Source organism: Malaclemys terrapin, chromosome 1 (genome assembly GCF_027887155.1).
Source record: "Malaclemys terrapin pileata isolate rMalTer1 chromosome 1, rMalTer1.hap1, whole genome shotgun sequence".
NCBI lineage: Eukaryota > Metazoa > Chordata > Testudines > Emydidae > Malaclemys > Malaclemys terrapin.
This window is the reverse complement of record NC_071505.1, coordinates 87,248,787-87,264,425: the sequence shown is the minus strand read 5'-3', so window position 1 is coordinate 87,264,425 and position 15,639 is coordinate 87,248,787. Positions and strand designations below refer to the sequence as shown.

At 44.4% G+C, this 15,639-nt stretch overlaps 1 protein-coding gene across 4 annotated transcripts in view; it reads left to right on the top strand.

The window, feature by feature from the left end:
* Positions 1-15,259, top strand: part of PDE6H (phosphodiesterase 6H) — a 114,401-nt gene extending 99,142 nt beyond the window's left edge. The window contains exons 2-5 of one of the 4 annotated variants that reach the window (XM_054029229.1): positions 3,449-3,654; positions 9,250-9,431; positions 10,032-10,072; positions 11,192-15,259. In XM_054029229.1, coding sequence (XP_053885204.1) covers positions 9,298-9,431; positions 10,032-10,072; positions 11,192-11,268 — 252 coding nt within the window. In that variant the 5' untranslated portion in view covers positions 3,449-3,654; positions 9,250-9,297 and the 3' untranslated portion in view covers positions 11,269-15,259. Of the gene's footprint in view, positions 1-3,448; positions 3,655-4,973; positions 5,060-5,186; positions 5,337-9,249; positions 9,432-10,031; positions 10,073-11,191 lie in introns of those variants that run through there. The other 3 variants (XM_054029262.1, XM_054029240.1, XM_054029251.1) reach the window with 3 other exon arrangements.
* The last annotated feature ends 380 nt before the right edge of the window (positions 15,260-15,639 follow it).

Here is a 15,639-nt window from a genome sequence, read left to right as displayed (position 1 = left end):
CATTTTCAGGTTTTTCTCGGGGAAAAAAATTGACTTTTTTTAAACTGCAAAACAGGGAATTTTGTTTGCTGAAAACCTACATAATTTAGTTTTTCATAACAAAAGCCTGAAAAAGTTTCAAAGAAAAATTTCGACCAAAAAAAAAAAAGTTTCATTTTCATCAACATTTTTCACAGGGGAAGACAAAACAGTTGTTTCCCAGCACGCTCTCAATATAAGAGAAAGGAACAAGGAGAGAAAACAGACGTCTGGGCCAGTTGGAGGCAGACAGAGAACTGGGAATGAGCAGTGGGTGTGGGAGGAGAGTCTGGTGCCAACATACTGCAGCTGCTTATATCCCCCCAAGCCTGCAGGAAGCTGCTGACCATGTTTAACCTCAGAGCGCTTGTGTGCAGGAGCCAGTCCCTGCAGGGAGGAGGAGATGCCAACCCAAATATTCAAAAATCATTAGTCCAGTCTCAAAAAAATCATGAGATTGGCTTAAAAATCATGAGGATATTAAAAAAATATATTTCAGCTTCTTTTTCTTTGTCTTCTGGTTTCAGATCCTTTAGGTTACACCCAGGTCACATTTTCAAGCTTTTCTCCACAACCGTGAGAGTAGGGACTTCCTGACATTTTTTAAAGTACGCTGAGATTCTCACATAGAGTATGTCTACACTGCAATTAGACACCTGCAGCTGGCTCATGCTGACTGACACAGGTTCACAGGGCTCAGACCAAGGTAGCGTGACCAGACAGCAAGTGTGAAAAATCTGGACGGGGGTGGGGGGTAATAGGAGCCTATATAAGAAAAAGACCCAAAAATCAGGATAGTTCCTATAAAATCAGGACATCTGGTCACCATAGGCCAAGGGGCAGTTTAATTGCAGTGTAAATATTCTGGTTTGGGCTGCAGCTTGAGCTCTGGGATCCTCCCAGCTTGCAGGGTCCTAGAACCCAGGCTGCAGCCCGATCCCAGACATCTACCCAGCAGCCCCTTAGCCCGAGCCCCACAAGCTCAAGTCAGCTGTTGCAGGCTTTTTAATTGCAGTGTAGACATGCCCGTAATGGCCAACCTGCAAAATGTGATGTTTCAAGGAAAACACCAAGGCACAGATCTTCAGAGTATTTAAGTCAATCTTTGTGAATCTGGGCTTAGTTATGGTGAGACCTGTGACACTTGCTAGAGTTGGCAATACTGCAATATTTAATGCACCTCTGACATTGCATTCAGGCCAGGCAGAGGGGGTCTCAGCCCAACACCGCACTCCCTGAATGGTATTTGACATAATGCAGTATGACCGAGCAATGCAGTCATACATGAGGTGGCCACAGGCCTGAACTAAGTGATAGTTGCCTAGGCTGCCACACTTAATAGGGCACTGGAATCGCACTGTGCTACTATGGTAACTCATCAACAGTCCAGCCTTGAACTGTTCTTCTGCACCAGGAGTTTCTGCTCAGTTGCTCTATCCTCTCAGAGAAGTCCCTGTTCTTGTTCAGCCGGCCGCCATTTAGGTCCCAGATGTGCCCCAGAATCCTTTCTATCAATAGCTGCAGCATCACCTTTTAAACACCACTGTAGCTACTTCAAAGGATACTGGGTAAGTTTGGAAGGTAGAGATACCTGCTACAGAAATACGACATCCTCTCTTCCACTCTTCTCTCTCTAATGTTGTGTTTGTGTCCTTCTCCTCTTGCAATTTCTGTGTCTCTTTTCATCCCACTCCCAGGTCTCAGAACAATATCCCCCTTCCTCTGCGCCTTGACCTCATTCCCTGGGCCAGATCCTTAGGTGGTGTAAATAAGCATAGTCCCACTGAAGTCAATGGAGTTACATCAGCTGAAGATCTGGCCTTCTTCAAAATCATCTTCAGAATCACTGCTTTCATCTAGGTCTCTGTCACTGCTCTCCTCTCAGGCTCCTGCACCTGATCATTAAAAGACATCACAAATAAAAAACAAAGGTCTTTAAAACAAAAGTGTGTTACAATCAGTGGAGTTATTCCAGAGATTAATTTGGACCAATGTATGTTGTACTTAAAGTACTGCAGAGGATCTTTTCAGGGGGAATAAGGCAAAGCGCCACATTTATTGGTAATACATGTATCAATCAACGCTGTATCATATGCATATGATATATATTACACTCATGCACTCACATACAAACCCACAAGCACACTCCGTCTTGTTGTTACCAATTAGTTGCTCCCCTTAACTTCACTGGCCAGGGGAGTTAGATGGGGGGGGGGGTGGAGCCGATCTGGATCGATGCTCCCATGTTGACAAGACGAGACCCAGGATCATCTGCAAGACACCTCACATTTATAGCAGCTTCCCTATCATGCAAAGCTATACCAGATGCAAAATCTGTGTCTGGGCTGGTCTACACTGAGGGGGGGGATCAATCCAAGATACACAACTTCATCTACGTGAGTAGCATAGCTGAAGTCAAAGTATCTTGGATCGAATTACCTGGGGTCCACACGGCGCGGGATCGACGGCCGCTGCTCCCCCGTCAACTGCGCTACCGCTGCTCACTCTGGTGGAGTTCCGGAGTCGACGGTGAGCGCGTTCGGGGATCAATATATCGCGTCTTAACGAGACGCAATATATCGATCCCAGATAAATCGATTGCTACCCGCCGATACGGCGGGTAGTGAAGACGTACCCTGTGTCCGTTGGTCCTTTGTGCTGCTTCTTTCTGGGTGTTGTCCCAATGCTGTTCAAAGAGGGTGTCTTCAAAAGAAGGTGCTCTTTTCTAACCCCCAAGGCTGTCAATATGTCTGCTCTTCTTTAGTGAGCCCACTTGACAAGTTTTAATGTTCTTGGGTCTGGCTTCCATCCCCTCTCCAACTGTTGCAGCTGTCTGGAGATGCTTGCCTTCCACGCCTGACTCATTCACACCTCGCTCATTCAACAGGGCAACTGATTAAAAAGCGGGGGGGCGGGGGGGTAGGAGGGGGAGAGATCTTATTCTACTTCTAGCAAAAAGACATTTTTTTTAACATTATACCAAGGCTCAGTACAAAGTTTTCTATATAAGTATCTGATACAAAGTTGTATGAAAATAGAGGCATAATACAAAGTCATATGAAAGTTATGTGAAGATGCTTAATACAGAGATTTATCTACATGTATGATCTGCTTCCCTTGTAAAATGTCCTCACAAAATGTTGTATTCCCCTTGTCTTCTCTATCACACCCCTACCTGCCACTTCTGTCACTGCATTCATCCACAGGCCTAACCTCTCTACTCCAGTGCAGGGGCACCTAGCTGTTACCTTAGCCCATGAGCTGTAATAGTGGCAGTGGGCTACTCAACTACTTTGCCCCAAGCTGCTAGATTGTTGGAGATGGGGGAGGCGTCCTTTTCCCCACCTCCCCTTCCCAACTCAGAAAATGGACTTGGGCCTTCTCTTAGGAGCATGTCATGCTTATGACATTTCTTTAATCCTTCCCCTAGATGCACCCTCAGTAAAGCCAGGATCAGAGGTCTTGGAGACACGGTTGCCCTCCTCCAAGGATGAATGCCTCATGATTGGTGCCTTGAGTCTGTGACATCACCTGCGGGCAGACTATTTCTGGACAATGAGTTGCGTCTTTGAGAGATTTTTCTAATCAGGCTGGAGGAAGGTAATTTAATGATTTCCAAGAGGAGCTCTCAGCACTGTAAGTATTCCCTACAACTTCTGTGTATCCCAGACTGATACTGGGGAGAGAGAGTGGGAAGAAAGAGAGAAACTGAGCTGAGAAAAGTCCAATGAAAACCCTGGGGAATTGTTTGGCGTTTGTGTCTGGAAGAGACAGATTTTCATTTCTTAGGTAACGTTTTGCTCTGTCTCTTACCTTAGTGTAGGGATCCATTGACTGAAGTAAATGGGAATCTTTCATGAATAGTCAGCCTACCTATAAGAGGCTGGTTAGTTTGGAAGCAGCTTCTTCCTTAGTGTTTTTCTTGGTGACCATTTGGTTTGGACCGTTGCTTGGCTGTTGTGGAATTCATCTGAGTCTTTGTATGGCTGGCACTGGCAGGGCATTGCTGTAAAATGTGTACAGGGCACTATGGTAAAGACACTACTGGAGTCCAGGACTCAGCTGCTGTTTACAAGGTACTGCTGAAACCCCAGGAGGTATTTGAAGGGTTCTGCTCACACAGCTAGATACCCTCTTCCCCAGTCTGATAATAAACCCTTTCTCTCTGTAACAGTCTGTCTTCCAAGCTCACCATTTCACCTTAGCAGAATGGGATGGAATTTCCTAGGATTCCCATCAAGGAGTGGGCTGCAGGACTTCAGTTCTACTTAAAACTAGCTTAAAAACTGACTCTCTTTTTAAGTGTATCCTTTTTTGTTTCTGTTTGGTCTTGAAACCATTGCTAGAGAAAAGAGTCTGAGAGCTCAGAGCAGTAGGATACAGGCATCAGCAGTGGCCGAGGCTAGAGATATTCATTACATCCCCAGTTCAAACAGCTGGCCCTGAAGCTATGGGACTTCTTTCCATTCAGCAGCAGTTATGTCTGATACTGGATACAAAGTTCTCTAGCTAGAGCACTACTGCAAGGAAGATCACTGCTGCAGTACACAAGGCCCATAGCTGAGATGGTGAGGATATCACCACGTGGAATAAAATAGCTGAGAGCATTTCTACCTGGAGACAATATGTATTTTCAGAGCATTGTTGCGAGGAAGATCCCAACCCACCTGGGCCTTGTGTCTCAGATTTTTGGGGCCGCACTGCAGATCCCAGCACTCATGCAGTAGTGCGTGTCTGACCTTCCCAGGGCACGGACCCAAGGAAGGTCACAGCCCACGTGGGGAATCTGATGCTGCTATAAAGAAGATCATGTCAGATGTCTATTTCGCTTGTCAGGGAAATTTTCCATAGAGGATCAGAGACTAAAGCTGTGAAGGGGGTGGATTAAAGAGCAGCTATTTGTCACTAGTACTCAAGCCTCCTTAAGTGCATTGGAATCAGAAGGTAGCGGGGAAGGAGATTAACCTGGAAGCCAACCCAGAGGTGGGATGTCATCTGCCAGCACTGGGATAAGAACATCACCGTGGACAGATTGTATTAGGTAAAATTAGTGTTCAGACGCAAGCAAGGCCATTACGCAAATGGATTAAATCCTGGGCCAAGTAAAGAGCCTGTCAGAGCTAATTAGATAACACTGTGTGAGTGAGAGCAGAGGATGTGAAGGAACATTCAGTTGTCCAGCAACCTTCATTGGGAAAGGACAAGAATCCACAGCTACTGGCTCTGTCAGTTCTCTCACCCTGGGACTATCTTTCACCGTCTTCCAGTGACATTAGTGGCAGGGGAGCTGTGGCAAAGACTCTGGAACGTATTCAGAGGTAAGGCGCCAGAGAACTCAAAGAGGTGCCATAGAAAAAGATCAAATCTAGGTGAAGTAGGAGATTGTCAGGCACCTAAGTATTGGGGTGACAGGGACCATCCGAGTACCTAGATAAATGGATAGACAGGGTTGCAGAACACAAATGGAAGGCTGTGCTGTGTGTTTCTCCTACTTCTGTGAGTCCTGGACTGCAGCCCCCACTCAGTGGTCCTGCATGGTTCCGGAGGAACTGATCACAGAGACACAAGAATTGGTGCAGCTCTTGTGTCAATGAGAATTGGCCTCCACTGCAAGAACAAAGACATCTTTGCCTGTGTGTGAATGGAAATTAACTCTCACTGGCCTGTCAGTGTAATAGCAGCACAGTGACTTTGTGCTGTCTGGTGCTGAGCTTGAGATGAAGGAAGTATGAACTCTCCCAGCGCTTCCTACCCAAAAGCTCTGTGCTCCTTCCCAAGGTGCCGTCAAGCTGTGGAGATGGGTAGGGAGAACAGGAGTAATGAAGGTGCTGCGGGGAAGAGAGAACTGTAATTCTTTAACCCTGTTGATTCCCATTTCTTTCCCTCTCTCTTACATTAGTGCAGATGAGAAATAGGATGTAGTATGGTTTGGTCTGAAGCTTTCTCCCACCATATACCAGGTGGAAGTGGCTGAAACCTCACATGGTGGTGGGGTGGAGGAAAGGCTCTGAATCCCACAGACGGAGCCCTCCTATTATCTGCTTCTCTTCCTGAGTAAAGCTCGGGGCCAAGGGGGCTTTGAGGGATGGGAGGCAGCTGCCTCTCAAAGGCATTATGATCTGGATGGAGTGTTGTGCTAGCACCAGCCTGGTGTCTGCTAAAACAGGGAGCGATCTCACTGACAGATGTTAGCCCAGCTGCCTCTCCGGTTTCTTGATGTCAGTATCCAGGGTTAAAAATCTCAGTCAGCCATTTTTACTATTATGTCACATTTCATTCTCTCATGGGTGGCCAGGATAATATCTGGGTCTGTCCAAGTGGATCAAAGCTGGTTAGAGATGTTCTTTGGATACTGATTACACATTTCTATCACCCTGTGCCTCTAGTACTCCAGGAGAGTGTCTACCTCATTGTAACTGTGTACCCCATTGATTATTATTGTTCTTGAGACTAGTGCACAATGCTTTAACCACAAGTGTAGGCAGGTATAGCCCACGCACACCACGATGCTTAATTGTTATGCTTAAAGCTCTACATTTCTTAGAGCAAAGCAGCAGGGTTTTAAATTTTTTTGTCAATTCTTTAAATAACACATCCTCAGGAAGGAAAGATGGTCTTGTGGCTAAGAAAATAGGGACCAAACTCCCTGCTAGTGTAAATTAGCACAATTCCATTTACTTTATCAGAGAATTTGGCCCTAAACTGAGATTCAGGAGATCTAGGTATAATTCTTGGTTCTGACACAGATTTACTCTGTGACCTTGGACAAATCACTTAATCTCTATATTGCAGTTTCTCTTCTATAAAATATAGTTTCCCCACTCTGCAAGGTTGTTGTGAGGATAAATCCATAAAATCCTGGGAGATGCTGAGATACTATGGTGACAGGGACCATATAGGTAACAAGACAGATACATAATTGGGGGAGGGATAGCTCAGTGGTTTGAGCATTGGCCTCCTAAACCCAGGGTTGTGAGTTCAATCCTTGAGGGGGCCACTTAGGAATCTGGGGCAAAATCAGTACTTGGTCCTGCTAGTGAAGTCAGGAGGGGGCTGGACTCAATGACCTTTCAAGGTCCCTTCCAGTTCTAGGAGATAGGATATCTCCATTAATTTAATTTATATAACTAGATTTACTATGACTAGGTTTGTGATCAAATTGAGTGTATAGCAAGTGTGCCTTGGAAGACTGTGGATATACTGTGAGCAGCAGGGCTAGTGTATATACATTTCAAACTATTCCTGGCTGTCACTGCAAACTCTACTGTCTGTTATTTCACTTAGGATGGCTTTAACCATCCAGTCTCTAGTGTATTAGATATGAAAAGATGCAGCTATTGAGGTATTTATAGAGTGTTGATCACTTTGGTATCTGAGCACCTTGTATGGAACACCCTTATTTCAAAGTAGGTGGCCTATCAACACGCATGTACACGTTAAAATGGAATTGCTAAGAATATATTCTTTGCTCCTCAGGCTGTCCCCCCGACCTTTCTAGATTTTGTTTAAAGGAAAGAATTACAGCAATTGCAGGCACTGATGGGGGGCAAGAAGCCCTCTCATTCCGTGGTTGTCAATGATCTAAAAATACTCTCAGCTCTTTGGTGGCTTTTATAGGCTGGTGATTAGAAAGATCTCATCTCTGCAGTCTGTAGCATGGTAACAGAGGGGTGGGGGAGGGAAAGAGGATATTTGGAGGATTATACTAAAGTTACTGTGGTGACATAAAGGGATTTGACGTCAGTACTGAGATTGTGAAGCTAATTCCAACACTTGTTAGCATGAACATTCAGTAAGTGAACCAACAGAAATGCTTTAGGACAGGACTTACATGATGAATGCAGAGAAGGGAAGCATGTGACTTCAGGAAGGGAGAAAGATGGAAACCCCCCCTTTCCATAGGTGCACACAGGAGTGGAGTTGAGGGTAAAATGAGTAAACAAATTTTACTCACGTCTCCTTTGGAGAATATGGAATGTATTGTAGGCTAGTTTATCCACTTTTCTTTTTTTTACCACTATACCACTGGGTGCTCTTGAACAGTGTGCACTGAGCTGCATCCGACTTAATGAAGGGATGGATGACCCCATGGGACACAGGTGTCAGGGATGTATGTCCTGTGGGGTGTAGAACCACAGGACCCTCAGATACCAATGCAGCAGCTCTACCACCTGAGACAAAAGAAAATGTATGTCCTCTATGTGCCAGCAATTGAATTTATGTCCACTAGGGGATGACAGTGACCAAATGGTTCCTTGGCCACTTTTACAATCTGCTGAGCAGATGTACAGATTTGGGAACCACACGTATTAATTAGTTAGCCTTGTTCCTTGATTTCCTTTTTACATATGGAATTATGGCATGATCCATATGCAGCAATGGAGTATGCAAAGTTATTGTTCATGACACTTAAAATCGTCAAAAATGGAGATGGACAATGTCTATTGGGTCATCTCACCCATTCACACTCTCCCACATCCTAGTCAATGTTTAGAACATCTTGGGGAAAACTATTTCCATAGGAGGCTAATATTCCGTATTGCCCAGATATTCTGTAATGATTATAAACATTTTCTTATGGTGATGTGGCACCAAGTAGGTATATACTAAATCTGCAAATAAAAATATAGGCCTTACCAGACTAGGACAAACTGGTTATCTAGCTCCATTGGTACTAGTCCTCCTGCTCCACCAGAACAGATTACTGGGCCATCTGGTCTAGCAACCTGTCTCCAACATTAACCTTCAGAAGCAGGTGTAACCATCTGTCTGCAGCTCGCTGTGCAATATCCTGCTAAGGGGATAAAAGTCTCCCTGCCCCCAGCTGGTGTCCCCATGGCTTGGAGACTGAGAACTTGCCATTTTTATCCTAGCAAGTGTGACTGCAGATGCTGTTCTGATTCTTATACTGTACATAAGAACGACCATACTGGCTCAGTCTAAAAGTCCATCTAACCCAGTATCCTGTCTTCTGACAGTGGCCAATGCCAGGTGCCCCAGAGGGAATGAACAGAACAAGTAATCATCAAGTGATCCATCTCCTGTCGTCCATTCCCCAGCTTCTGGTAAACAGGGGGTAGGGACACCATCCCTGCCCATCCTGGCTGTTGAATCCCCATCCCTAGGCTCTGGTCAAAGTTATAGTCCTTTCTCCCTCCTCTGGCTGATGGCATCTAGAAGTCATAAGTTCAGCACCCTCCTTCCATTTCATTATCTGCATTTGTCTTACAGACAGGAAGATTTGAAAGAGGAGTACCTCGTGTATACAGCAATTCAAAAATGAGCGACGCCAATACCCTCAACACCACAGAAGTGGCAACTGGTCCCACCACACCACGCAAGGGACCTCCCAAGTTCAAGCAAAGGCAGACAAGACAGTTCAAAAGCAAGCCCCCAAAGAAAGGAGTAAAAGGGTAAGAGCACTAATGAGAGCTCCAGGGAGTGGTACTTCCCTTCACATACATTAGGTGAGGCAGTGAGGTGATCTGATACACCTTCTCATATCTGGGATCTTTCAGATGAACTCTGCATGAATAGAACATGAGAAGGCAGGATACATTCTCATAGGGAGGATATCATGCCAGAAGTAACACTTCCCCCTTATGAGTCCAACAAGAGAGTTGCACCAAATTCTCTATGGAACCCATTAGGCCAAACCAGGAAACACTTGTATTATACTCTTGTGTCACTCCCTTTTAGGGTTGCCAATCCAGTAATTAAAGATTAATCTTTAATTAAAGATTATATCATGTGATGAAATCTACAGGAATTCATCCAACCAAAACTGGCAACCCTACGTCCCCTTGGCAGTGAGGAACTCCTTGTGAACTGTTCCCCTCCTCTGCTGCTGATCTTATGTCCTTTGTCCCTGTAATTTAGCAAAATCCTTGAACTATTCCCTTTTCTCGGGTGCTGATCCAATCTTCCTTCAGTTAGGAAAGACCCTGTGGGAGGTAATCCTTCTCTTTTGGTTCTGTTCCAGTCTCACCTTCCTCTGTTGTCCTTTCTCACAGGTTTGGAGATGACATTCCAGGTATGGAGGGACTTGGAACAGGTAAGTCATATGTAATATTGCTCTTCAGATGCCTTTAAAGTATTTCTGTTACAAAAACATAGAATCATGGGGCTAGAAGGGACAGCAAGGGTCATCTAGTCTAACCCCCTGCCAAGATGCAGGATTTGTTGTGTCTAAACCATACAAGACCGATGGACAATCAGCCTTCATGCTTCAGGGCTTAAGATGATTGCCTGCTATGGTCAGGTATAAATTTCGTTTTTGCCCCTCCATAATGTAGCACTGCACAAGTGGCCAAGGTACCTTGTGGGTGCTCTAACCTCCCTCCGTGTAATCTTCTATCAGATGTGGAATTAGGCAAATACTATGAAAAATTCATGTCTGTTTGAATTTTTAAATGGATTCACTTGGCTGTGAATGGGCTCACTTGTGTTTGTTTGCTTTCTGCAAATATTCTAGCAAATGACTTCATCAGCAGGAAAGTTCACAGAAACGGTTACTTTAAGACCAATAATGCAAGAAAAATCACAGAAAATGAATTTTAAATTGCTAATTGTCAGCATTCTCACCAGAATCCTGATTCCAAGCGTTACACTCGTCCAACCAGTGACCAGAAATGTGTCATATGATCTGTGTCCAATCAAAAGAGCTCAGATTTCAAACATCAGACACACCCCAATAACCTACACACTAAGAACTTTGTTCCAAGATTATTCAGCAAATAATGTCAGATAACAAAAGTATTCAAGAAAATCACAATCTGGTTATAAAAACAAACTAATGGGGAAGCAAAATTAATCAAAAGATTTTAAGTGAGCTGTTCACATAGCTCTAGATATCAGTTGCTGGAGATGAGGTACAAGACTACATGGACTATGTTTTTTTTCTAGTGCAGCAAATGGTGAGATGCCACATGAGAACCATTGATCTAGTTCAGTGTAGCAGGAGGCAGGAGGCTGCCCACTCTTACACTGATGGGGTGGGGAAATATTGTCCCTCATCTCTGCCTAGTCTTTGAATAGAGGCCCATTTTCCTTTCTCTTTCACCTAGCACTATTTCTTTAATAAATCAGCCTGCCCATCTCTCTAGGATAGAAGAAACAATGGGGAATACTGAGCTTGTACTGAACTTATCCAGTTTCTCTCTCTATCTTGCAGATATTACTGTGATCTGTCCCTGGGAGGCTTTCAGCCATCTGGAACTGCATGAGCTGGCACAATTTGGTATCATCTAAGTCACCAGAATCACTGCTGGTGTCTTCCAAGGTTCCAGAATGGTCTTCTTCACCATTGACACTTATTTTCGGCCCTTCCATCCACCTGCTGACATTCTGTTGAGCACATGCAGGGTGGCTTCATGAGATTCACCTAGTTCTAAACAATTCCTTCTCAGATTAACTCGGCAAGAAGTTATCAGGGACCCTGAATATTCACCAGGCCTCATCTGATGAAACTATTGGAAATGTTTAAACATCTCTGTAAAATATCCTGTCTTCCCCCTGGAGTGTTCATGTGTGTGAAGTCTCACCTGTATCCCCTGACTCCTGGGATGCTGTATGTATGAATTTTCACCATATATCCCCCGCTCTGAGTTACCTGAGATACTGTCTGTATGTGCCTATTTGATGTCTTATCCTATCCACCCTTGACCCTATAAAATCTAACTCTGAATTAAACCCATCGCCCACTCTCAGGCTTTCCATGTATATGTGAAGTCCAACAGATGTGGATGAGATTCCCATGATATCTGAGCCAGCAATCAATTGCTCGGTGTATATTCATAGGGAACAGAGTCCTGAGAGTCACCTATCCACCTTTCATTAGGAAGGAGAACCTGGAGTCTCTCACATGAGCTCCCTGTAGGGAATCTGCCACTAAAATTCACCTCTCAGCCATAGAACAGAAGGGCTTGGGAATACTACATCTTCCCTATATTATCCACAGGTTAGTGGAGTAGTTATTAGATTTCTATTGCTGCAATAAGGACAGCTGACAGCCTGAATGTTCAAGTTCACTAGCTAAATCTATCACAGCACTCACCCCTTTGCTATCCTGAGGGTTTGCCAGTCTAATCAAGTGACTCTCAGGGTGATATAAACTTTCATATCCTATAAGTAGAAATCCCTTCCTGTTCCTGGTACCATATTTACATGAGGAATAGCTTGTATCTGCCAGTTGTTGGTTAAGAAAATGGAGAAGCATTGCAATTGTCACTTGACAGTGACATATAGCACATTAAGAGTATGTCTACACTGTAATGTAGGCCTGTGTGTGAGCCTTGGCTCAAGCCTAACCCCCCCTTGCATGTACACTGCAATTGCGCTGACCTAGGGCTCGGACCCAGGGTTCCAGGACCCTGCAGGGCTGGAGGAGTTAAGCTGGTACCCAGGGTGCAAGCCCTATTACTTTGCAATGTAGACGGAGCCCCGATTGACTCGGGTCCTGGGAGTCAGCTGGAAGTATCCCACAATTCCATGGGACAACTTCCTTGGTCTTCTCTATCCCAAGAATCTGCAATCTACTCTAGTGAAAATGGCAAATAGCAGCAGCTCAGGTCAGTGTTAACCCATTCTCTTCTGATCACTGATCTGCAAGCACGCTGTCAGAGACCCTCCTGGGCTTGCAATGGAAAACAAACTGATCAAGCCTTTTGCAAAGTGACCGGCTTCCTGGTAACATGCAGGGTAGACAGTAAAGTTCTCCCAAAGTGCACCATGGTCCTTGGGCTAGAGCAGCCACATTTCAGAGGGTGGAGGTGCTAGGGATTCTGGGATATGGTTACTAAGACTTCGGTCTGCGCGCTGCAGTGTGGATGCCAGAGCCCTACGCTCGAGCCTGGGTTAGAAAAGTCTTAATAGAAGGTAAAAATACAGTGTAGCCACTCAAGCCCAGGGTTCCCTAGCACAGGCAACTGACTCAAGTCCCACTGACGCTGGGCTTACATTGCAGTGTAGACATATCCTAAAGCATGGGCTGCGTACCAGCCAGATTTAGATGAGTCTTCTAGCACACTGCAGGTTTAGCACAAGCTGGAGTCCTACCTACCTTCTTCTCCCTCACATTTAGCAAACAGTAGCCCTCCCCCCCCCCCGCCCACATCACTCCCCATCCCTATCAACCATGGAATGTGAAGCATTTTCCTTTCATGCCCTTCCCCAGTTCCAGATTTGCAGATTGCATGTGTTGAAGTTGAGCACCTGACCTCAGAGGTTGGTGCAGCAAGGTGGGGTATAGGTGAAAGAGAACAACTGGGAGTAGGCAGAAGGAGAATAGTTCCACTGAACCTTATGGATCTATCTCTTGGTCTCTGGCAGCCTTAGTCCTTGTTGGGCTGGTGAATGGTGATTCATTTAGCAACACTCGAAATTGTGCAGAGAAGGGGCAAGAATATTCCCTTCCTCTCTTGCATTAAGAAAGGATTTTAATTTTTTCAGAATCAAGGGGCAAATGGTTTTTATTATCTGATACTCATAGAAGAGGATGTCATTCTTCTAATCATTGTGGTGAGCTTCATTCAAATTTACCTTTCCCTGGTTTACACTGCATGTGTCAAACTAATAATTTATATATATATCTCCATTTTTACTTGAAATTTTTTAGCAAATATGTGTAAGCCAAAAGTTTAAAATCAATTTACGCAAAGAATTGTTACAAATACATGGCTGCATCATGATCACCACCTATTCCAGTGTGAGGGCCTTTAATCCAAAAAAACAAGACTCACCACTTAAAGATAAAGGGATATGCTCATTAGCTGTCAGTAATACTGCTTTTATTTTCAATAGGCCAGTCACTAGAAGGCAGTAGTACACAAACAAGAAACACATTACAGCAATGTAACCATTACAAGTACAAATTGTGTGTCAACTGGCGAACTACATCACAGGACTACTTCATAGTGGGTTCTGGGAAGTCGGCGGATGCAAGCCTGCCCACTGCTAAAGCACCCTCCCGCAGCCTGTGGGAAGGATCCACTGGGCCCGGGACTCAAATAATTACATGGGACAACAGAAAAATAACAGGGATAAGTGTGAGGGTCAAAGGGTCAAATGTAGGAAACCTGTAGGGGACACCGAGCAGAGAACCCTGGACAGCGCCCACTGCTCCTCAAAGGTGTCAAGGGAGCCAGTGGACGCCACCCGAGGAACTCTGCCCAGGTGTGTGAATGGAGGGAAGATTGGAAGTAGGCTCCACAGTCACAGGAAACCCCCTCAGCCAATCACAGGACTACTTGTTAGGCAGATACCATCTATAACCTTTGTTTTTCATGCATTGTTGCTTCTCATTTCTTGCACCCTTCTCTCATTTTACAGCTCTTCCTCTTCCTCAACATCTTCTCTGTGCAGGTGTGATTTTTATTTAGTTTTTAAATATGAGTGACTTATTTCATTTATCTTCAGTTTTACTTAATAGCCTTTGGTTTTTTGATTAAATAAGGATGTCAGTTTTCTTGTGCTTTCTCTCACCTTAAATTGCTCTATTTATATGACCCTTATCTCTCCCCCTCAGATTCTGACCCTCTTATAATTTGTCTGGAAAAAAGGCTTATTGGTTCCAGTTTCTGGATCACACAAAGAAGTGTGGTCATTGCCTCTCTCATTAGTGTGCTTAATTAGGAACATAACACGAGGACTGAACATTAGAGTAGCCCTTGAGCTCCCATTTTTGTCCCAGGTTGAGACATGGCCTTCTGGCATTGGGACTGTTCTCTGCCACAAAGTTCCCTCTTTCTAAAGGCGTCCAGAGATTGGGACATTCTAGTGAACATCAAGGTATTGATAAAGTTTCTCCTCTGAACCCTGTGTTAGTACATTCCCTTCCACCACAAGAGTATTGCTAGGTTTCCCCTTCAAAGGAGTCCAAAATCAATACATTCCCTGCTAGCTCCCATACCTGGCTGAAGACCTGTTTTGCAGGGGTTTGGGGGCAGCTGCTGTTGGTCTTAGGTTTTGGGGGATTCTTTTAAGATGATAGTTATTTCTTTCATTTTAAGGAGTTTTAAGATTTATGAAAGGAATTTTAAAACAAGTTCTCTTTTGGTCTTTAAAAAAAGAGAGAATGAGAGAGCCCCTGGAATCTTAATTTTCAGAGGAAGCTGTGAGAGTTGGCAATGTTGCAAGGAAAAAATATATTTAAAAAAACCTTATGAAATACTGCAGCATGTTCACATTGTACCAGGTTATTCTTTGTTCTTTTACTATTAAAAATTGTTTTTAAAATCCTGAAGAGATGGTCTGAAATTACTTTTAACAAATAATGTGTTCACTCAAAGCATTTCATGCTATTTCCTTCACCTCTGGCGAGAGTGGACTGGGACAGAAGGAGCCTTTTAGAACCACTCCATCACCGTCCCGCCTTGAAAGAAGGCTAGTTATTTTCTGAGCTATTGCTGCCATGTGGCCAATAAGCGACAGAGTTCAGTTATGACATCATTTGAGAAGCAAATCTACATTCTCCTCTGTTCGTGCTGCTACCAGGGAGATAATACTTACTCACTGATTCCTGTGACAGGCCACTGTCAGTGGAATGGATAACAAGCAGGGGCGGAATTTAGCCCACATTTTCTGGAACTTCATAGCCTACATTTTCTGTAACTTATGGGCCAG